This window comes from Raphanus sativus, chromosome 9, assembly GCF_000801105.2.
Source record: "Raphanus sativus cultivar WK10039 chromosome 9, ASM80110v3, whole genome shotgun sequence".
Taxonomy (NCBI): Eukaryota; Viridiplantae; Streptophyta; class Magnoliopsida; order Brassicales; family Brassicaceae; genus Raphanus; species Raphanus sativus.
Window position 1 is genome coordinate 29,068,332 of NC_079519.1, and position 22,387 is coordinate 29,090,718.

The 22,387-nt window shown below is 32.3% G+C and overlaps 3 protein-coding genes and 1 pseudogene across 3 annotated transcripts; 2 read left to right on the forward strand and 2 right to left on the reverse strand.

The window, feature by feature from the left end:
- Nucleotides 1-1,373: 1,373 nt before the first annotated feature.
- On the forward strand, nucleotides 1,374-3,805 carry LOC108826647 (phosphatidate cytidylyltransferase 1-like). Its single transcript, XM_018600030.2, has 7 exons — nucleotides 1,374-1,388; nucleotides 2,476-2,514; nucleotides 2,591-2,677; nucleotides 2,796-2,924; nucleotides 3,036-3,092; nucleotides 3,269-3,352; nucleotides 3,441-3,805. The coding sequence occupies exons 1-7, from the start codon at nucleotides 1,374-1,376 to the stop codon at nucleotides 3,513-3,515; spliced, it is 486 nt and encodes a 161-aa protein (XP_018455532.2). The 3' UTR covers nucleotides 3,516-3,805.
- A 1,254-nt stretch (nucleotides 3,806-5,059) lies between these two features.
- On the forward strand, nucleotides 5,060-7,276 carry LOC108826330 (disease resistance protein RML1A-like; annotated as a pseudogene).
- A 1,321-nt stretch (nucleotides 7,277-8,597) lies between these two features.
- On the reverse strand, nucleotides 8,598-11,179 carry LOC108825974 (serine/threonine/tyrosine-protein kinase HT1). Its single transcript, XM_018599335.2, has 3 exons — nucleotides 10,147-11,179; nucleotides 9,553-10,008; nucleotides 8,598-9,294 (listed from the first exon to the last, which is right to left on the reverse strand). The coding sequence occupies exons 1-3, from the start codon at nucleotides 10,585-10,587 to the stop codon at nucleotides 9,025-9,027; spliced, it is 1,167 nt and encodes a 388-aa protein (XP_018454837.1). The 5' UTR covers nucleotides 10,588-11,179; the 3' UTR covers nucleotides 8,598-9,024.
- Nucleotides 11,180-14,141: 2,962 nt separating this feature from the next.
- Nucleotides 14,142-16,069, reverse strand: LOC108828443 (1-aminocyclopropane-1-carboxylate oxidase). Its single transcript, XM_018602141.2, has 4 exons — nucleotides 15,867-16,069; nucleotides 15,528-15,754; nucleotides 14,915-15,248; nucleotides 14,142-14,645 (listed from the first exon to the last, which is right to left on the reverse strand). The coding sequence occupies exons 1-4, from the start codon at nucleotides 15,978-15,980 to the stop codon at nucleotides 14,358-14,360; spliced, it is 963 nt and encodes a 320-aa protein (XP_018457643.1). The 5' UTR covers nucleotides 15,981-16,069; the 3' UTR covers nucleotides 14,142-14,357.
- Nucleotides 16,070-22,387: the final 6,318 nt, after the last annotated feature.

Consider the following 22,387-nt stretch of genomic DNA (forward strand, 5'->3'; position numbering starts at 1 on the left):
ATAAGTCTGGCACATAAGAAAGAAAAACTTATACTTGCGGTTCAAGGATGTAAACCGCCTAATTATAAGTCCACTAGATAATATATATAAGTCTCAGAGGATATAGAGTTGTCTAAAGCAACAAAGTTCTCGAGAACTAGAGTATACAAGAATATTTTGATCTAAAGAAAATATCATAGGAACCTCTGGAGACACTTCCCAAAAGACTATCTAAAGAGAGCATTGAAATGAATGTTTTGGGAAAGATTAAGTTTTGGGACAAACAAAGATTGTTTGGGACTACAAAGTAAGTATCTTAAATATACTTAAAGATGAAATCCTTGTGCATGAATAGGGCATAGATTAACGATAGGCATGAACCATTATGTAAAGCCTATAAGGTTCATTGACCCTAAATGCTTACTATAAAGTCTATGGCTCGCCCCACTGTATGGTAACATAGTCCCATAGTCCCTATATCTGGACATAGACCCATTTGGTCATAAGGACGACAAGAAAGTTGTGCCTTAGTCCGTATACAATCCAATGCAAGACTCATGGTCGAATGTTTTCACTTGGTCCAAGTACTGACCCACTTTGTTCTAAGAAGGAACATGGTCACGAGACCACCTAAGATAGGTCACGGATCCTTTGATCCTAGATGTGACAGAGACATATTTCCTTGGTCTAGAAAAGACTCAAGGCACATCCGGATGTAAATATTCACAAGTGAAACCATTGTTAAGTTTAAACTTAATACTATACATCTAAATAATTTCAAAGTGCAGTATGATCATATATGTTGTTAAATGATCAAACCATGAGGCATTGGAAATAAAACCATACATGTCCTTTGCCAAAGGTGCCATTGGCGCCTTGCCTTGATGTGTTTGTTATACACATACGAACATGAGCTTTGAACTAAGCTTAAGCTATGTCCAAATATAAAGGCAATGGGACAGGATTGAAATATCATTTTATTATGTTTGAGATTATTTTATACTAACCAAACCCAAAGATGTGTTTGCTTGGTTTTGTTTTTGATTATGATACAGGTTATAACATTGGATCCATACATGGATAGTTCTCAAACAAGCAGTATGCACACGTTGGAAAACAAATATGAAGAAGTACGAGTCCAACCAAAGACATGTCAACCGGCTTCTTCACCATGTCTACAACAGCACCACGTCCATGAGACCTTCCTATCAGTCCATGACGTGCACATTAAAAGACCAGCTCAGAGACTTGGCGCCCATGAAGTTACCACCAGTCTACTCATGCGCTAACCTCAAGAGCATATACGGAGGTACAAATCAGGGGAAGTGATACATGTTGTACTCTTTTTCCTTCACCATGGTTTTGTCCCAGTGGGTTTTCCTGATAAAGTTTTAATGAGGCAACACCAAGTAATTGGTAAAGTGTATCACGAGCCCAAAAAAGATTTGGTATCTGGCAAACTCAAGATGGATTCAACATCCAGGGGAAGTGTTATGAACCGACTGGTTCAGGTGGATGTTTATCCAAAAGATACTTACTAGGCTTTGGGCCATTAGTGGCCCATCTTATAGTTCCCTATATAATGAGTTCATATTCTACATTAATAAGACACACACATTCACAACAGAATTAGTGAATCTGTATATTTTGTAAATTTTTTAAACTTAGTTGACAATTATAATGACACAAAACTTAGGAAAAGAATATAAATGTCATAATTTTTTTTTCAAATCATATGTTAGAATAATAATTATATAATTGTATACATTTAAAATTTTAAATATAAACAAGATATACATGTATTTATATATTTTCGGATCGGATCGGATGTTCGCTTTTCCAAAATTTTAATATTTGTGATTTACTTCGATTTTAGTGGATATTGAATTTTAGTATTTGATTTGCTTCGAGAATTTATGGATATCCGAAATTTTCGGATCAAATTGAAATGAATAACGGATCAAATCAAATTTAACGGAGAAAATGCTCAACCCTAATATAGTACATATTGAGATTTGAAGAATGAACATAGAAAAAACCTACAAAGTTATGAACACAATTAGCAATTTCAAGAGTTAACTTACAGCGCAAAAAAAAAGTTACACAAACGGTAAATATCCCACACAGACGCGGTCAAAACACTACTTTCTTTATTATACAAATTAGCCAGCCTAATTAATTACGAGGAAAACGAATCATAACATCGCGTAGATGAATAATGCAATTAAATCAAAACTATACTAAAAGAGTCATATGAAGCCCTCTTAAAGCATCCACGTCAGACTGGAAATTCCACCAATCAGAAAATCCTATACCGCCACATCATGCTTAGTCAAACTTATTATTGGGCTTCATCTCTCCTCTCAAAAAAGGAAAAGAAATCGTGTTCTTCTTCTCCGACTTCTCCACTTCCATTATCCTTCCATATTCCAAATCTCAACATCGCCATCTACGCTTATTATAATCTGCAAACCTAATGATTTGTAAACGGAGAAGTCGACATCACTGTCCCCGTGGTTGACATGCCCACGTCAGGTTAGTCCATAATTGACACTCATCTTAAACCTGATCTTTGAGGGAGTTTACATTAAATCTGTGAATCATTCTGCAGGATTTGTCCACTGGCTGGCTACAATGCGATGCTGACCCATTGTTTAAACCTGAACCTTTTACTTTACCTGCGTGGATTCCTGGATGGGTAAGATTTCGTATAATGTTACAGTGCTTACAAGAAACTCACCCATGTTCAAGAAGACATATTATAACTGTTCAGACTTTCTGGAAACTTTCTAAACTTGTTACTACAACTTTTGCAGTTTCCTTGGAAGGAAATGGAGGTTCTCCCTGTTCAGTGGCATGCTTTATGCCTCGGTTTGTTCGCATCAATCATAGCACCTTTCGGAGGGTTTTTCGCTAGCGGGTTTAAAAGAGAATTCAAAATCAAGGTTTGTAATCAACAACCAATCAATTTGAGCTAAAGCTTTCACTAACGAGTTAAGATACACATCTAACCTCTAACAAGACCTTTGTTACATTAAAAAAAAATGTAATCGCAGGACTTTGGTGATAGTATTCCAGGACATGGTGGAATCACTGATCGAATGGACTGCCAGGTAACTCTGGTGAACTAGTTTCTCCTCATAAGCCATTATACTATTTAAATTTATGCTTACTATTATAGTTCATTTGGTTTTTTGCATAAAGTGACTTGATGAAAACTATACATATTCTCTGTTGTTTACTTGCATCTTTAACATAATCAGACTTTTATTTTTTTCTAATGTCACAGATGGTAATGGCAGTATTTGCTTACATATATCTCCAGTCATTTATCGTCTCCCAAAGCGTTTCCGTTGACAAAATCCTGGACCAGGTAACTTTAACTTGTCTTTTATACCATCTGGACTTTGTTATCTTCTGTAAACGAAGCAATCCAATCATGTGATGTCGTTTCGTTGTAGATATTGACGAACCTTAGCTTCGAGGAACAACAAGCTCTCTTCACGAGATTAGGGCAGATGATTGGTAACTCGTAGTTTTCACTGCCCAAAAAAACTTCTCTTCAGATTCTGTGACTCTCGATTGTCCTTTTATCTATATCAGTACTAGAGACAATAAGTTTGAAAATTGGATGAGATTTGTTTGCTGGCATTTGTAAATCCTCTTGAAGGTTGTCCAACGTAGAAGTTTTTTTTTAAAAAGTCTTCACATTTGATACAAATAGGTTTGAAGGTGTATCTTACTATCTACTTATGTAGTAGCATCGGTGCTTCATTTGTTTTTTTTTGTATATGGTTAAAGTTCAAACGAACCTTTTTTCTTTCCATTTTTTCGTTCCGTGGCTCTGTTTGCTGTGAAAGTTGAATGCATTAAAACGATTACGTATTGAGCAAGAAGGTTTTGGATTCTAATGGGCTTTAAATTATTTAAGATTTCAATCTTTACAAATTTGGGAAGTTAATTTTTCTTTTAAACGACGAATTCTCTTTCTATACAATTTGTTGGAATTAAAATTAATCATAAATCAATTATTATAATATATTTATATATATATATATATATATATATATATGGAAAAATCGCATTTTAAACATGAGAGTATTAATTTCTAGCATTTTAAATACTGAAGGTTTTTTACTAGTATTTTAAATTTTCAAAGTGATATTTTTAGGCTAACAAACCTCTAATATTGTTTTTCTATTCATATGTGACATGTACTATTCATTTTACGGGTAAAAATTTAATAAAAATAATAAAAATACATAAAATTTGAATAAAATTTGAATAAAATTGAAAAAAATTGCTAAAAATTTTAAAATAAAGTTCAAAAAATCTAAAAGTTCAAAAAAATAAAAATAAAAATTTCAAATTTAAAAAAAAAAATATTAAAAATTCTAAAAATTCTAAAATAAGATCTAAAATTAACACCTTATGTTGCGTGATGGCTCGTCGTACATATTAAGAGCAGAACCTTGTTTTTGGGACAGCGTAAATCATTGGTGTACGGTATGGATTGTACTTGTAAATTTGTTCATATTCCCAAAAAGGGATATATACTGCGATTTTGTAATTTACTTTGTTCACTTCACATTACTGGATTTTTTCTTTATCGGTCTACGGTTTAGTTGTTAAACCAAATGGAAAGTCGGTATCCTTTAATTAGAATCCTAATTTGAATCTTTCTAGTTCGTCATCCTTTTTTTTTTGGAAAATTAAGTTCGTCTTCTTGCTATAGTTTTTTCAGCTCTGAGCTCATTCAGGTAGATTCTTCACCATAAAATGTGAGTTTTAAAAATTTATATTCAAAACGTTTACCAATAAAAACAAGCCAGTGGTCCTCGGCGGCCATAAGGAAACAATAGTCATTATGAGTTTTAACATTTCCACGGAAAACAAAACTCTTATGAGTCTTTGTGCGGTTTTAACATTTGTACCCAAAAAGAAAAACTCTTATGAGTCGCCGACCGACGACCTCGTGGAAATAAGCCAGTAGTTTCCACTACAGTCTCGTTCAATATTCCTTTTGACATTTCCTCTTTTGTGTACGTGTTTTGCTTATATATATGAACAACTAACTTGTTTCCTCAACAAGCCAGTAGTAACTTTCTTCAAACTCTCTTTTGATCTAGCTCTCTCTCATGGCTTCTTCTTCTTCTTCTTCTTCTTCTTCTTCTTCTTCTTTGTCTCACGTTATACACCCAATCTTCCCGAGCTTCCACGGGCCAGATGTTCGTAGAGAATTCCTCAGTCATTTACACTGTGTCTTTGCACGGAAAGAAATCACCATGTTCAATGATCAGGAGATGGAGAGATGCCAGCCGATCGGATCTGTGCTCATACAAGCCATTAGAGAAGCAAAAGCGTCCATCGTAGTGATCTCGAAGAATTATGCTTCTTCGAAATGCTGTTTAGATGAACTGCTTGAAATCTTGAAGTGCAGAGAAGCCTCAGGGCAGATTGTGATGCCTATTTTCTACAACGTTGATCCTTCAGATGTAGGGAAACAGAAGGGAGACTTTTGGCGTTGCATTCGAGAGAACCTGTGAAGGTGTAACAGAGGAAAAGAAGCGGAAATGGATCGAAGCTTTGACATGTATAGCAACCATAGTTGGAGAACACTCTAGTAACTGGTTTGTTACTTGTCTTTTTATGCTCAATGAACTACAATCCTTTTATATCTTGATAAATAGCTTTATAATAGCATTAAAACACCTTTTGTTTTAAAAGTACGTAGCACACAAGAGAGAAAATCTCAATTTAACATAATTTCTTAAAATCTAAAAATAAAAATTAATACATAAAACATATAAATTTGTATAATGTATGCCAAAATATCTAAATTTAACATAAAAATTGACTTGGCTTGAATATTTGGATGGAAAATCAATAGATAATTTAAGTATTTTGATGTTGTTTAGCTATTTTAGATATTTATTATGACTATTTGTATATATTTTAGAATACTGTAGACAACTTCAAAATATCTTATATATTTCGAATATTTTTTGGATATAAAATCTAAAATAGATAAGATTTATAAACATAAAAATCTGATTAGGATATATTCGGATAAAAATCTGAAATATTTCTGTTCTGGTTATTTAAATATCAAAATTTTAAACATGTTTGGATATTTAACAAATTCCGGTTCGAATTTGGTACTACTTTATCAGATCAGATTTAGTTATGTTCTTCGAGTTCAAATTTTTTTTCCACCCCTAATAGCCACATAAATAATTTTTTTTTAAAACAGAATTAGGTAAAACTAAAAAAATTATATTTTTATTTAGGTTTGAGTTTAGTGACTAAAATTTAAAATTTAGTATTTAAGAATTATGGAGGGGGGGGGGGATTCGGCTTAGAAAATTTATTGTATAATTTAGGCAGTATAATTTTTTTATTTACCTTTAAGTGATGTAGTTTTAAAATATACTAGAACTTGAACCGTGTTCCCACGCGGGTGTTTGATTTAACTTGTGTTCAACATAAACTCATAAACCGTTGGGTTTATAAAAAAAAGTTTAATGTATATTTTTTATGTTTTATAATTTACTTATAGAGTAAAATATATTATTTTATAATATGATGTTTGATAATAATTTTTTATTATTTATACATAATAATATATTAAAATTTTATAATTTGATGCAATTTGATGTAATTATACTATTCATATATAACCTGTTCTTTTTTGTCAAATTTATTTTAAAATGAAATAACATACTAAAAAATTAATTTTTTGCATTTGTTTTCTATAAATTATTATTAATTTTATTATTCTTTTTATATTTATTTTTATTTATAAATTTGTTCAAATATATTAGGGTAAAGGGTAAAGGTTTGGAATAATTTAATCAATTTTATATTTTGATGGGTGTTATTTTGGAGATTTTTCTCCAGATGATATTTTTGTTACGATTTTTTTGTGCTATCTATGAGTTTTGCTTCTTCTTCTTTTCTTGTCTCTCTTAATCAGTGATTCAATGGCGGAGTTTCTATAATTTAATAAGATTTTGGTTTTCTTTTTTTTTTTGTCAGGAATGATGAAGCTGCGATGCTCGAAAAGATTTCTACAGTAATGTGCAACAAACTGAAAGTGGAAAAGCTCAAGGAAGACTTTAGGATTTGCGATGTAGACCAGAATGGTTTCATAACTGAACAAGAGCTTCGATATGTGATGACAAAAGATGGGCGCAAAGTAACCGATAAAGAGGTTCGTAAGATCATCAAGGCATCTGATGTTAATGGTGATGGTCGGATCAGCTTTGATGAGCTCGTCAAATTCATTGATAAGTGAGGGATTCTTAAACCCTTCTTAAAAGCCTTTAAATTCACCGTGGTTTTAATCAATGATTCACTTGAGTTTCAATATTTAATAAATTTCAGTTTTTCTTGGCAGGATTTTTGTAGAGAAAGTGCGATGGTGGGAAAGTTTGCCACAGAAGTTACACTGTCCTGGGAGGAAAAGAGAGATATTTTTCAAATTTTTAGGTCTGTAGATGTAAACCAGAATGGTTTCGTAAGTGACTGCAGCAGACTAATCAAAAATACATGTTGAAAATTATTGGGAAAAAGAAACCGATGAGGGGTGCTCGTAATTTCACCAAAACGTTTGATGTTGATTGTAATGGTCGGGTCAGCTACGATGAGTCAAACTGACGAGGTGTTTGATATCTTTTCCAAGTCTTGAATCGGTTTTCAATTTTATGTTGGTTTTCTATTTTCTTTTATCCTAAAAAGTGTTGTTTTTGTTTGAGAGTAAGTTCTATAAGAAACCGTAAAACTTTATTTTCATATTTTCACTACGTGAAATATTGAACCCCACATGACAAAGCCATGTATATCTTATACATGACACCATCTTTCCATTTAATAATGTTATACAGTTAACATCACAAGCTTAGTTCATTAATCCAAAAATGAAGTGGACGTTAGAAACAACATTAACTTTGTTTAATTTTCATGTTCGATTAATTAAAATCTAACTCACCTGACCATAATTTAACCAAAAAATTGAAACTAATATTTGATACAATTGAAAAGCAACTAATATTTGATACAAATTTTACTTAGATATTTGGTGAAATTCTCTTTGGTCTAATGATTTGACTAAAAGTTCATTAATTCTTCTATACCAAGAGATTTGGATTTCGAGTCGCACCGTCAAACGTGAATCCAATATGCTAGCTCAAATGATGCAATCGTGCATGAATCCTTATAAAACATGTAAAATCGTCTATAATATTTTCATAGTTTGTAATAACATAACTATTCATTTTAAAACAAAAAAAAACATTTTAACCATTTAATGTCATAATTGTCAAATCTACTGAAACACAATCAATATCAATAAGAATTCATTCTCTTATTAATCACTTCAAAAGTCTAGAAAAATAACTCAAAAACTAAAGCTTAATCACTCACACAATCCGTTAGTGATTCAACAACATATGCATCTAGTTATTAAGACTAGATAATCTTATTCTCAATAGTAATAACACTTTCAATATTTCCTAATCCTTTTAGATAAACATAACAAGTTAGGATTATGATAGTTTGTGTTTCAAGCTAACACCAAGCTTAAACCAACAAAATCTCCACCGTTAAGACTTGAATAGACGTAAATACAAATATATTTAGGACATTCCCCAACATATCTTGCATAAGGTGACCCAGTACAAGAGGGGTTAAAACAGTCTTGCTGCCCGAGGGAAACGTTGTTATGACCGCAAACAGTCTGGATATGGTGGTCAGACCAAGCCCGTTTTCCACAAGAAGGCTAAGAGAACCAAGAAGATTGTCCTGAGGCTCCAGTGCCAAACATGTAAGCATTTCTCTCAACACTCAGTTAAGAGGTGCAAACACTTTGAGATTGGTGGAGACAAGAAGGGAGAAGGAATGAGAAGAGAAATTATTGACTATTAATATAGATTATACAAATTTAACCAGTCTAATTAATTATGTGTTAACCGAATCATGGCACGCGTAGATGTTATGGTACTAAACAACTTTGAATTACTTTTGGCAAAAAAAAACTTCGAATTATTAAGCATTTACAGGAACAGAGGAGGAAGAGGATGTTGAGCTGATGGATGAGACGCAGCCTTTAAGGCGATCAAGAATAGCGTTTTTGGTCTTGGTGAGGCTTGCGTGTGACGTCAGAGGCAGTCCTTCTTTGACACACTCGTCGTACTTCTCTAGCACCGCCACAATGTTTGAGAAGTCCGGCCGCTTGGAAGGGTTCTCTGACCAACACCTCTTGATCAGGTGAGCAAGTGCTGGTTGACAGCTCGCCGGCAGTGGCGGTCTCTCGTTCTGCTCAATTTAATAGAGAAATATTTCACCTCAAGTATGTTTAGCGTCACATAAGCCGGCCCCAGAGATTTAGAGGGCCATAGACATTTTAAAGTGAATCTTAATAACTTTTTTATTAGGATTAGAGGGACATAAGACCTATGTTGTTCTTTATTTTTTTTTGTAAACTTATGTTATTAGTTCTTATAAATTTGGAGATAAATATTTCATCGTGGTTTACCTAGGATCGGTCCTGTAATGAAATGGACAGAGACTGACCTTTTCAGCGACTGCGAATGCGGCTTGCACTGGAGTCATGCCTTGGAACGGAAGCAATGCAGTGGTGAGTTCCCATAGAACGATACCGAAGCTATAAACATCGACTTTTCTTGTGTAAGGCTTCTCCTTGATCATCTCCGGAGCCATCCACCGATAAGTTCCCATATTACCCTTGGTCTCTCTGCATTGCGTCTCAAGACAAGAGGTCCCAAAATCTGCAACTTTGACTCTCATTTCATCATTCAAAAGCAAATTGTTGGACTTTAGGTCTCTGTGGATAACACCCTGTGAGTGAAGATACTCCATTCCCCTTGAGATGTCTAGAGCCAGCCTTAGCACAGTCTCTATCGAGAGCGAGTAAGGCTCTTTCTTGTTTAGGTACATTCGGAGGTTTCCTTGGGACATGTACTCTGTTATTATGCAGTATACGGGAGGTTTCTTGCACGCCGCAATAAACTATGTATCAAAAAAAGAACTAGTGGTTAGAGACCAATATCATGTTCTAAAGACAAGATCTTTGTTTTTCTAACCAATATCTTACTTTATAAAATAAAATTAGGTTTAGACTTTGGTAAGAAGATAGAGAGTTTAGACCTGGACGATGTTAGGGTGAAAGAGACGAGAAAGCAGAGCAACCTCGGACTTAAACTGCTGTTCGAGTTTAGCCCTTGTCTCTTCCTTGTGTGTAGGGATCCTCACCATCTTCACAGCGACGGCTCTTTGTTTGTAGATCCCTCTATAGATTCTGCTGTGCGCTCCGGAAGCAAACTTGTTTCCGATAAAAAGCTGCGAAAGATCTGCGGTCCATTCCTCTCTTTCGCCTTTAGAAGCTTCCCACGTCTCCACGTTCTCGGACTCGAGAATCATCGACCATGACTCCATACTGTCGAATCTCTTCTTCTCCATCGTCTCGCTTTCTGCGTACCGGTTGGGTTTTGAGGAAGACGGGTTAGCGGATAAGTCCGAGAAGGAAGGCTGTGGAGAGAACTTGGATCTTAGAGACCGTCGAAACGGGTTGAAACATGAACCAGGCATGTTGAAAAAAACCAGAGGAGAGTTTTTGCTTGGGTTACAAGGTAGGGTTTTTTGAAAGCAGGGGATCTAGGGTTTTTGTTAAACTAGGGTTTTCCTTCTGAAAGTGTGAATAGATTTCAAGAAGTGCATGAACTGATTCAGAAACATGGGTTCGATAGGATCTCCCGATTATATAGCGGCCGTTTCATTAATTTTCTCGGGAAAAGAAAACAGAATCAGGGGAAGAAATGTTTAAACAGAGGTTTTTAATAAGTTAAACAAAGAAAAGATTATGTCAAAAAGAGGAGACTTTTACAGGAAGGAAACAGAAACAGAGAGGGAAACAAATGGGTTTCATCTTCTTTTTTTTCCTAGTAGATAGAAGAACACAAGGAAAGTTTTCCGGGAAAATCAACGTAGGAGGGAAGAAATTTTCCGGGGAAAAGGACACGAGAAGATGGAAATGCACCAGAGAGGTTTTGATACGAGTTGTGTTTTGGAAGTTAAAGGAGAAACCAAAGTGAGCAAGGAACGGATCCAAAGTAAGAGATATTCAAAGGTTTCTCGTGATTGCTTTGTTCAAAAGCTGGCCTTTTCAGAGAAAGAGTTATAACTTCTCATGAGAACAAATCAAATCGTGCTCGGTTTGTGTTAGTTATGAATATTAATTAATGCCAACTGGAGTCTTTGTAAATTGGAACTGATTTAGTCACCAAGTTACCGACTTAAACCAAGCGCTCGTAGCTTGGTGGTAAAGGAGGTATAGTTGTACTGCCCGCCACCCGGGTTCGAGCCTTGGCCACAACGGATTTAACATCCCTTCCATTGGGACGCTGGACCTCCTTCAGAGGGATAGTTGAGAATCTGACTGTCCAGCTATCAGAGTTATCAAAAAAAAAAAGTTACCGAATTAAATTGTTACATATCATTCAATCGATAATGATATATATATAAACAAAGTTATACTATTTATTTTGTTAGCAAAAAAGTTATATTTATCTGATAGTATATAAGTTTTGTTCATTGTGGATATTCCAGATTCTAATAACTCTATAATCTTTCACATATACAGTATATAAAATTTGGTACCCAATGAGATTTTGAACCTGAGGTATAAAGAAACCAAATGAACTTTTTTTTTCTCTTGAGAACAAATCAAATTGTGTTTGGTCTATGTCACGAATGTATACTGGGAAATAGTTAATGCCAATTGGAATCTTTTTTAAATTGGAACTGAATTAAGTAATTAACTAGTCCTCAAGTTAACAACTTGAAATAAATTGCTGCATATATCAATAGACAATGATATATACTGTACAAAAAAAGTATATTTATTCAAACTTTTTTGATTGGAATTTAAAATGGACTTAATATTTTCATGAAAACAATAAATTAACCGGTTATTTATGCAAATATATGCACTAGAACACATTCTTATTCTAAAAATTATAGAAATTTATAATATTTTTATGTTTTTAATAAGTGTCACTTTGACACTTTTCACGGAGATTAAGAAAATTGTATAATAAACTAATATATCCATATTTAATGGATGATTAACTAAATGAGAGTAATTTAAAATAAAAATTTATTGTTATTTAAAAAGATAAAAATAGATTTAATGTACAAAATTGTATTAGAATTGTAGAATGATACTTATTTTGAAAACAAAATAAAAATCATCTAAAATGACACTTATTATAAAACAGAAGCATTACAAAATTTAGATGAAGATAGGCTTCTCAATAATCAAAATATTTATTGAAATTTTGAAACGTTAGCTGGATTAGAATAGGTTTTGAGTTTTGAGTTTTGAGTTTTGACACTCAGCTACCACTACCAGTTACCACTACTGTATTTTGTTTTCATAGAATTTTGTATTGATAAAACTATCTTGTTTTAACTTAGTTTATTCATTACATGGAACCAAAACTATTTATGCAAAATTGTAAAGCGTTGACAAAAATCCTACTTATAAATTACTTTGATGTTGAAATTAGTTGGGTGATGTGAATGGAAGCAACTGCGCAAAAGGCGAAGTATTTACTGTACTTAGCGAGTAGCGACAACCATTCGTGAACAATCCGTGAGTGATCCAGTTCGCAACCTTTTCGTACTAAATTATTATCATTCAGATAAAATATGTTTACCAAGTGGATTCGTACAGGTCACCATAATGGAACCACGTGGAAGCTACATACAGTTGTTTTGGTATTCGTTGAACCTGAAAAAGCTTGTATGTCTGAATGATAGGTTACTACGTTCGTTTCAGTGATGGGCCTGTGAATTTTCAGCCCAATAATAACAAATATTTTGTGAGCCTATTATTAAAGTGAGCTAAAATTTGCTTAGACATGCTTTTGAATTACAGTTCCAATAAAGAAATGCCAAAAACCTAAACGATGGATGGTATTTAATCGAGCTGTCAGATTCATCTGTAGCCTTTGATTGTTCGTCTGACTTATGATCAGGACAAACTTCCTCTGAGCTAATATTTTCAGTCATTATACAATTGAACTTCTAATGTAATTGTGAATGATAAGAGTATTAATGATGCGCCTAACTCACATCCAAAAACTAGCTCAAAAGTGGAGGATTGTCCATACACGTATATATTTTCCAAGGACTATCATTACATACGATGTGAGACTCTAATAACCCCTCTCGAGATGTGGATGGGAAACGGTCTAATGAAAAGAGCCCAAACCCAACATCTCGAACATATCACATCAAAATGAGCTATTTTTATAGGTTACATAGGTAGACAACTATTTATATGGGAAATCATCTCCTAGGCTTTTACCATAGGCTCTGATACCATATGAAGCTAGATGGGCTTCACAATTAAAATCAATCGGTGATTAGTGAAGAGGCTCATCTATCTTATATATTATTAAGGATCTCTTCCAACTACCGATGTGGAACAAATGGTATCAGAGCCCGATCCACATCAATCAGGCCTAAAGTTGGCCCATCGATCCTTGCCCGAACATTTCGAGATTGAAGCTCAGCGAACCATCATTTCGAGGGGACGTATTAGACATAAAATATCCCACATCGATAGTTGGAAAGGATCCTTAGTCCTTAGTAATATATAAGATAGATGAACCTCTCCACTAATCACCAATTAGTTTTAAGTGTGAAGTCCATCTAGCTTCACAAAGAGAACGTTTCATAAATACATTTTGTCTTCTCCTTCAAACCAAGTTCTACTTTTCCATTTTGGTAACCTGGCTCTAAAAGGTTAAGATTTGATGTTATGTGCTATGAAACAGAAACCGATTCTCCAATAATAAATAGTTTGTGATTAAAAAACAAACCTCAAAAATGTGGGAAGATTGAACCATTTGTAACTTATCTTGGATATGATGATTCCGAAGAATGATTTTAACCTTAAAGTGATTAATTTTCGAGGGCACTTGTTTTAGTAAAAAAGGTTTCAAACAATCTTGGTTTTGTTTTAGTTTCTACTGTGAGGAGTGAGGACAAAAGCTTATTTAGATTCATTGATGTTAAGGTTCTGATTTATGAAACAGAGAGCTTCAATTAATTTGGTGATATAAACACATTTGATCTCTTAGAACAGTTATCATATTATTCATTATTATTATCATCTTCAATAAACATAAATAAACACACCACATTTTAAAACACCATTGACCAACAATTAACCACCAGACATCTTAATTATATCAACAATAATATCAGTCTTGTAACTTATTGACGTATACACACACATACCACAACACACATTTTTGTTTCTTTGCTTTCGCTCAAACTCAACTTTGTTTTTAGAAAGTCTCTACGGCTGCTGTTGGGTTCAATTCTGTAACTGCATTTGCATTCTTCATTGCCTCGAACCGTGGCTCCTTAGGCTGAAACTTGACCCCAGCATAGAGCTTCATGTAGTCATCAAAAACAAAACTCGGGTACTCGGTTTCTTTGCAGACAAGCGATGAAGCTGGAGAGATCTCAGCATCGCTTCCCGGGTTGTAGAAAGATGCAATGGACATTCTGTTTCCTTCTTGCTGAGTCACCACACGGTGCATCACACTCTTGTACCTGCCGTTGGTTATCACCTACATTCAATAAGGAAAAATATTTTCCGGTTAAACTTACACCTTAGCCATTTCCAAAGAAACCATTTGAGGATAAAACAAACAAAATGTCCCAAAGCCATTTGATTTTCGAAACGTTGCTCTTCTAGTTTAATAAACTCTGTTCTAACATTTACTACTCATTTTCTCCAGTTACATCAAACCCGGACCAAACCAATACCCAATACCGAACAATTGGGTTTTTAGAAAAAAACTTTTTTTTTTTAAATGTGGTGTGAACATATTCATACCTCAAGTTGGTCACCAAGATTGATGACAATAGAGTGGTTGAGTGGAGGAACATCAATCCAGTCACCATCTTTAAGAAGCTGGAGACCACTAACCTTGTCATCTTGAAACAACAAAATGATGCCTCCTGCATCAGTGTGGGCCCTTAGACCTTTGATCATCTCTGGCTTAGGACAAGCTGGATAATTGCTCACCTTAGTCCCAAAGGTTGGACCTTTTGTTCCATGAAACACTTTCTTCAAGTACCCTTTCTCTAACCCTAGATTTTCACACAATAGATCCAACAAATCCTCAGCAAGATTCTCCAATCTCTTCCCGAAATCTTTCATAGCCGTCCTGCCAAATAAAAAATTTTCAGTATGCCTCTTTCAAAAAAGTGTGTTTGAGTTTTTAGACGTTTTTCTCAACTTTATCTTCATTACATAAAAAGGATGTTCTAAAGTGAAAAAAAATTCATTAAAACTGTTTTTACCAACTAACATATTATAGTTATTCTGTTTAGAAAATAAAATATCACAAGAAGCTTTTTAATATAGGTAAAAGAAAATATGATGTCTTTTGGTTACCATATCATATGACTTAAAGTTGACTTTATAAGAAAATATATATATGTACCGGTATTCATCAGACATATCAGGAATGTCGTAGAGATTGGACTGAGGGAGATGACGAAGGTAGAAAGTGCTTTCCCAATCGACATCCTCAACTTCTCTCTCAAGATTTTCCAAACCTTTGGACTTGAGCATGTCGTTGAACTTTTGTTCCATTGATTTCTTGTAATGTTCCTTTGTCATCTTCTCGACGTTGTCCATCAAATCATGTGGTACACCATGGTTCACTATCTGCAAAATCAAATTAACCACCAAACAGAAAGATCCACGTTACCATTAAATTACACAAACTCAAAGAGCTAGATATGCATCATATATATTACAAGTACATGTATGTCTGTACCTCAAAGAAGCCCCAATTCTCACAAGCATTGTTGATTAAAGCCATGGTTTGGTCTCTCTCTTCACCAATGAGCTTGGACAAGTCTACAACTGGAAACTTAATGTTCTTCTCCATCTCTCTCTCTCTCTTCTTTGAAAGTATTTGGTTGAAGTAGCTAGCTCTGTGTGTTGTTTGATTGTTTTGATGTGAGAGTACTTGAGAGAATGAGAGAGGGTTGCTATTTATAGGCGCAAAAGAGGAGAAATGTATAAATTAAATGTAAATAATGTGTGATGATAGTCATAGTCTCATAGATAAGATGTATAAAAGGATTCATCTAAATAGATAAAAATTAAATTAAAAAGGAACAGAAGTTCGTGGAGCATGTATATGAGCACATCAATAGTGGACCTATACCCTCTACTTTTCTTTATGAGATTGATTCATTTGGCATTTTTCCTTTTGGGTCTCTCTCTATCTATGCACTTCAATTGGTTTCTTTTTTTCTTTTGTTTTCCAAATATTTTAATTGGAAATAACGAGGAAGGTCTACGAATAAGAAAATCTAAGGAGTCTATTACACGACATCATTCGAATCACAACCACATCTAATGAATAGTTGTTGGAAAAAAAGAAACTATTACTATCACTCGTAGACTTATATTCATCTTCGGAATGGTGTCTACATTTACAATGTATCAAAAAAGACATTCTCTCAGACTTCCGATTAGTATAAATTTATTTAGAGTTCAAGATATTAAAATATTTTCTACGTTATTAGTTTAGACTTATTTTAAAAATCATCTCCACTGGAGTTTGACTAATTCACCTTCTGAATACATTTTTTTATATAATATAATTATAAAATTGTCATAATAAACTTATTTTTTATAGTTTTAGATTTATGTATTTGATGAAGAAGATATATCGTTTTAGAAAATTATTTTTACTATAATCATAAATAAGTTTCTTTTTAAAATTTGTCTTAGACCATTAAAATCCTTCTCACAGTACTATTCATCTTTCCTTTTTCTTTTATGGAAAGAGACTTATAGTCATCTTTTGCTCAAGAAAAAAATAAGAATTATAGTCATCTTCAAGATGCCGAATTTGAAAAGTTCATCGTTTCTATTGGGATTTTAACACTAAAACCCTTCAACTATATTTGTTTTGGATTAAAACCCCCAAACTAACTATTTAACGAAATAACTCTCAAACTAACTTTATTTAATGAATTAAACCCTCCCAGGTTATAATTACCAGTACTACTGGTAAATCTTTAGTTTAGGGGTTTTTACATTAAGTAAACATAGTTGGGAGGTTTTATCATTAAAATTTTTTTAAAAAAATCCAAAATAAAATAACATTATCTAAAAATTAGTAACTTTAATTTTCAAAATAATACTTTTTAATTTATATAGATATGTGAGTCTGATATTCTTTTGTAGATCAACACTATATATGTATAAATTAAAAATGTAAAAAACCAAAAAATAGAAAAAAATAATCTAAACCTTTACCTGTAATAAAAATTATCTCAAAATTAAAAATGTAAAAGACAAGAAAATATACCAAAAATTATATATTATCTACTAACTTTAATTTTCAAAATTAGAATTTTAAAAATTTCTATAAATATATGAGTCTGATTTTTTTTATAAAAAATCAACATTATATATGTATAACTTTAATTATATATTTTTATTTATACATATATAATGTTGATTTAAAAAAATCAGACTCATATATTTGTAGAAATTTTAAAAATGCTAATTGTGAAAATTAAAGTTTCTAGATAAGATATAGTTTTTTTTATTATATTTACTTGTCTTTTACATTTTTTATTTTTTAGATAAATTTTAATACATGTAAAGCTTTAGATATTTTTTTATATTTTTTTTTGGTTTTTAATTTATACATATATAATGTTGATTTTAAAAAACAAATCCGACTTATATATCTATATAAATTTTTTAAAAATGCTAATTTTTAAAACGAAAGTTACTAATTTTTAGTAATATTATTATATTTTAGATTTTTTTTAATGATAAAACCCCCCAACTATGTTTACTTAATGTAAAACCCCCTAAATCAAAGATTTACCAGTAGTACTAGTAGTTATGACTTGGAAAGGTTTAATTCATTAAATAAAGTTAGTTCGAGGATTATTTCGTTAAATAATTAATTTGGGGGTTTTTATCCAAAACAAACATAGTCGAGGGATTTTAGTGTTAAAAATCCTTTCTATTGCTAGTTAAGCCAAAGATATAAGAATAAGTATGCATAACTACCTAATTACTCGAGGTGGTTTTTTCTTTAAATTATACAAATTCCTCAAATCTAATCTCACTTGTAATGCATGTAACATCATTACCTCAGTCAAAGATTTTGTTCTTCTAATAAAACAAAGATCATCCTAAATTGAAAGTCATTCTTTCTCAAAAGAAAAGAAAAGAGTCATAATCCAAAAAGCAAAAAGAAAAAAACATAAACATAAACATTCGTTTTTCCATGGCACGTAAGAGGTTTACGGATGACCTGACGTATCATATCCAATCAAAGTTCAGAAATATTACACGATTATACTGGTATTATGTAAGATAATCTAATCAAAGAACATAGTAAAATAAAGACTAGTGGATTCTTTTGTGTAGCTAATAAATATCCGATTTTTACAAATTAACTAATGTATGGAATTTGTTTTTTTCTTTGTCAAGTTTTTGTATGGAATATAAACTATCAAATTGACATGGTGTCTTGTTTGATAATATGCTTGATCCGCCATTTTTTGATGAGTCAATTTACCTTTTATTTCCTCCAAATTCGATCGGACAAATCAACAAATACTTTGATCTGATGTTTCATCATTATAGTATCAAATAATATATGCAAAGTAAAAGCTAACGAATCTTCACAAACTCAATTTGAAAATATGTAAAAATATAACACCAGTGGCGTCTTTTAATAATACAACTTAAGCATATTAACATAAATTTGATTAACAAAAATTACTTTATTCTGAATAAATATGAAATTGGCACCCGTAATCTTTTATCCCACCAATATACGGCTTTATACAAAATCTAATTCAAATAATTTGAAACCACCCTATATAATACCATATAAAGTAAAACTTTTATACATTAATAGTGTTGAAATTATGATATTTTATTAATATAATCTTTTTAAATAGATGTAATATACGTTAGCTAGATTTTATAGATGTAATTGTACTCTCTTTCTTATTAGATTATTTTGTACTTTTATTTATATAAAGTTTTAGAATATAGATGCGTTTTTAATGTACTTTTACAAAATAAAACTAAACTATTAAAATAAAACTAAGAATAAAACTTAATTTTATTTGTAAAAAATAAACAAAATATTTTAATGTTGTATAAAATTATTTAATCCTTATATGCTAATTATTAATTATAGTTTTAATGAAATCATATATTTACCTAAATATTTCTAAAATGATTTGTTTTATTATCTTATCAAATTATAATACATTTAGGAAAATTATTTTATTATATTATCAAGTTATATTATATTTTAAAATTTAAATTATAATTGAAAATTATAATTATAATTTTTAGTTTATTAATTATTATTTTATAAAGTGTATATTGTATGTTACTTAATTATATACTCTTTTAGCTTTATAGACCATATTGTTTAAGTCAATAGTGCACCCAAACAGAATATCAGAACCAAAAGCATCGTATGATTATACTATAAATTTTTATTAGATTGATTAGTACTTGCTGCAAGGTAATAATAATATAGTCCACAAGAATATCTCATTCTCTCCATACCTTCTTGAAAACGTTAACCCAAGTGCGAAACAAAGACTCCTGTCGTGGCTGCTCCCTACTTTTCTTTTGGGCGACTCTAGACTCATGTGTGTTTTATATATTTCTTGTTTCTTTCAATAATTGTCTAAATTTTGGTACCCATAATCATGAATAATATCTTTTTAATAATATATATATATATATATATATATATATTAATAACCTCAATACTGGAGTAAACCAATATCAGAACAGTTACAATCGATCAATTTTGGACAAAACACGACAACCAAAAAGAAATAATGTTCATCTGAGGTTGGGAAGAAGGTTGGGGAAAAGGGTGAATGATAGTTCAATGACGACTGAGTTTTAGAAACCGAGGAAAAATAATTCTTTAAGGTGTTTTTATACTAGTCGCAAGTACTATCTAAAATATACAAGAAATGTTATGTAAAACGAAACTGTGTAGCTGAATTGAAGATTGAACTTGTAGTCCAAAAGAAATAGACCAAGATTGAACTTGTGTTACAAAAAAAAAGAACTTGTAGTCAATTTAGAGTTGAACTAACGATTATTTGGAAGCTAAGCAATCTATGATTTATATTGGAGAAAAAGTAAATCATCGAAGAAAGATTTCTATAGTACTTTAACAAGATTTGAAAATATTTCATGGGAAGTTGGCTAAGGTTAACCATGAAATCTACTAGTATAACTAGAAAGAAATGTGCATTAGGTTAGGCACCACTTCAGAAAAATGCTGTAAGTATAAGAGCATCTCCAATGGTTGGCTTCATTTTTTGCTTCAAAATTGCACTTTATTCAAAATGAAGCAAGAAATGAAGCACATCTTCTCCAATGGTTTGCTTCATTTCTTTTTTGTAAAAGGAATATTTTAAGAATATTTTCTTTCTCTTTTATCATTAATTATTAATAACACCTTATACTTTTTTATATTACTAATTTTACCCAACTATTTTGTTTTAACAATAATCCAACATAATTGTTATAGATTCAACATTATCATATAAATTATTACACATAATTTGACTCCATAAAAGATCCTAAAGTTCGTGCTTACATGCAATCTGAAAAAATCGGATTTTATTGGAGAGGAGTGAAGAACAACAAGCTCAACAACCTCCTCAAACTTCAACTTCATTTGGGCAGCTTTTTAATAATCTTAGTGGATCAGGAAGTGATTTACCAGATTATTAAGTATCATTTTATGTTGTAATAAATATTTTATGTTTAGTTTGGTGTTATCAATCATGTATTTCACTTTTATATTAATAATTTAATGTTATTTTTCATTTAATATATGTTTTTAAAATATTTTAATATTATAAATTAAATAAAATTATATAATAAATAAATATTAAAAAGTTAATTGGGTTATATTGATTAACTTATTTTATTTTAACAAAATGTAAGAACAAACAAAAGTTAAGGACCAATTTATAATTTATAAAGTTCAGCTTCAAAAATGAAGCAATGAACAGTATTGCTTCAAATTTGAAGCAGTACTGTTCATTGTTTCATTTTGAAGCAAAAAATGAAGCACCATTGGAGTAAAAATTACTTCAAAATAAAGCAAAAAGTGAAAAATGAAGCACCATTGGAGATGGTCTAAGGGTTTTGGTGTTAAATGAAAGTAGACACAAATCATATGGACTAGGGATCATGAGGAGTTCTTGGGTTGTGAATAGATCTAGGAACGTGTTAGGCTCTATTTGAGTGTGAGATGCTAGTCAGCGCGGAAGAGAGTTAGTAAGACATTTTTTATTTTCAAAGAGAAATCATCACTATTGTTTATAATGTAGTTCTTTGTGAAATAAATAAAACATTATACCTGTACGTATTTCTCTCGGTATCAGATCCATCTTGCATTATTAATTGACAGTAAATCTAAGCATAAATTATGAATATAAAATTTCAAAATCAATCTCAAATCTTAAAACTCATTTCAAATCTTAACTCTAAACTTAAACACTATATCCAATATCATAAATATAAACATTAAACTCTGTATCACAAACTCTAAACTTAATTCCAACAACTAAACTTACTTTCTCTAAACTAAAATATTGTAGATTAAAATATTTACAAATGAATCTAACATAACTAGTATTAAAACCATCATCTGAGTATCCGAGAGAGAGAGAGAGAAAGAAGATCTACTTTACTCCGGCGAGCGGCCGGCGCGTGAGCGTGCGTGCCGCCGCCGGAGCTTCTCTTCATGTCATCAAAGTTGTTCGTCTGGGGATTCTCTTCCGTCTCCTCCCTGGTTTTGCCTTGTCCGAGCTCTGGCTCAGTCACCGACGGTCGCCGCTTACTCGTGTAGTGAACCGACGTCTTCGGTGGTCTCGATTCTGGAGTAAAGACGCAAACTGGTGGTGAGGATGTTGCGGTGAGGTCGCTTCTGCAAGTGTAGAGATTCGATTCCGGGAGGCGGAGGCTTTTAAAGCTCCGTCGCCGCCGGTCTGTCTCCGGGGGGTTGGGGCTACGTAAGCTCAGCCGACGCCGGCTCCTGCTTCTGGGTGACGAGGGCTTCCACAGTCTCGTCTCGTCAGCTCTTGGTGCCTCTTATCCGTGTGAGGTAGGGTTTGGATTCAGTTTTAGAATCGGGTTTAGATCGTGGTTCGTGGATGCATGTGGTCGCGGCTTTGAGTAAGCGGATGAGACTTCGAAGAGATCGATGTAGCTCTCTGCAGTGAGGACAAAAGCGAAAAAAGCGATGGTGGTAGT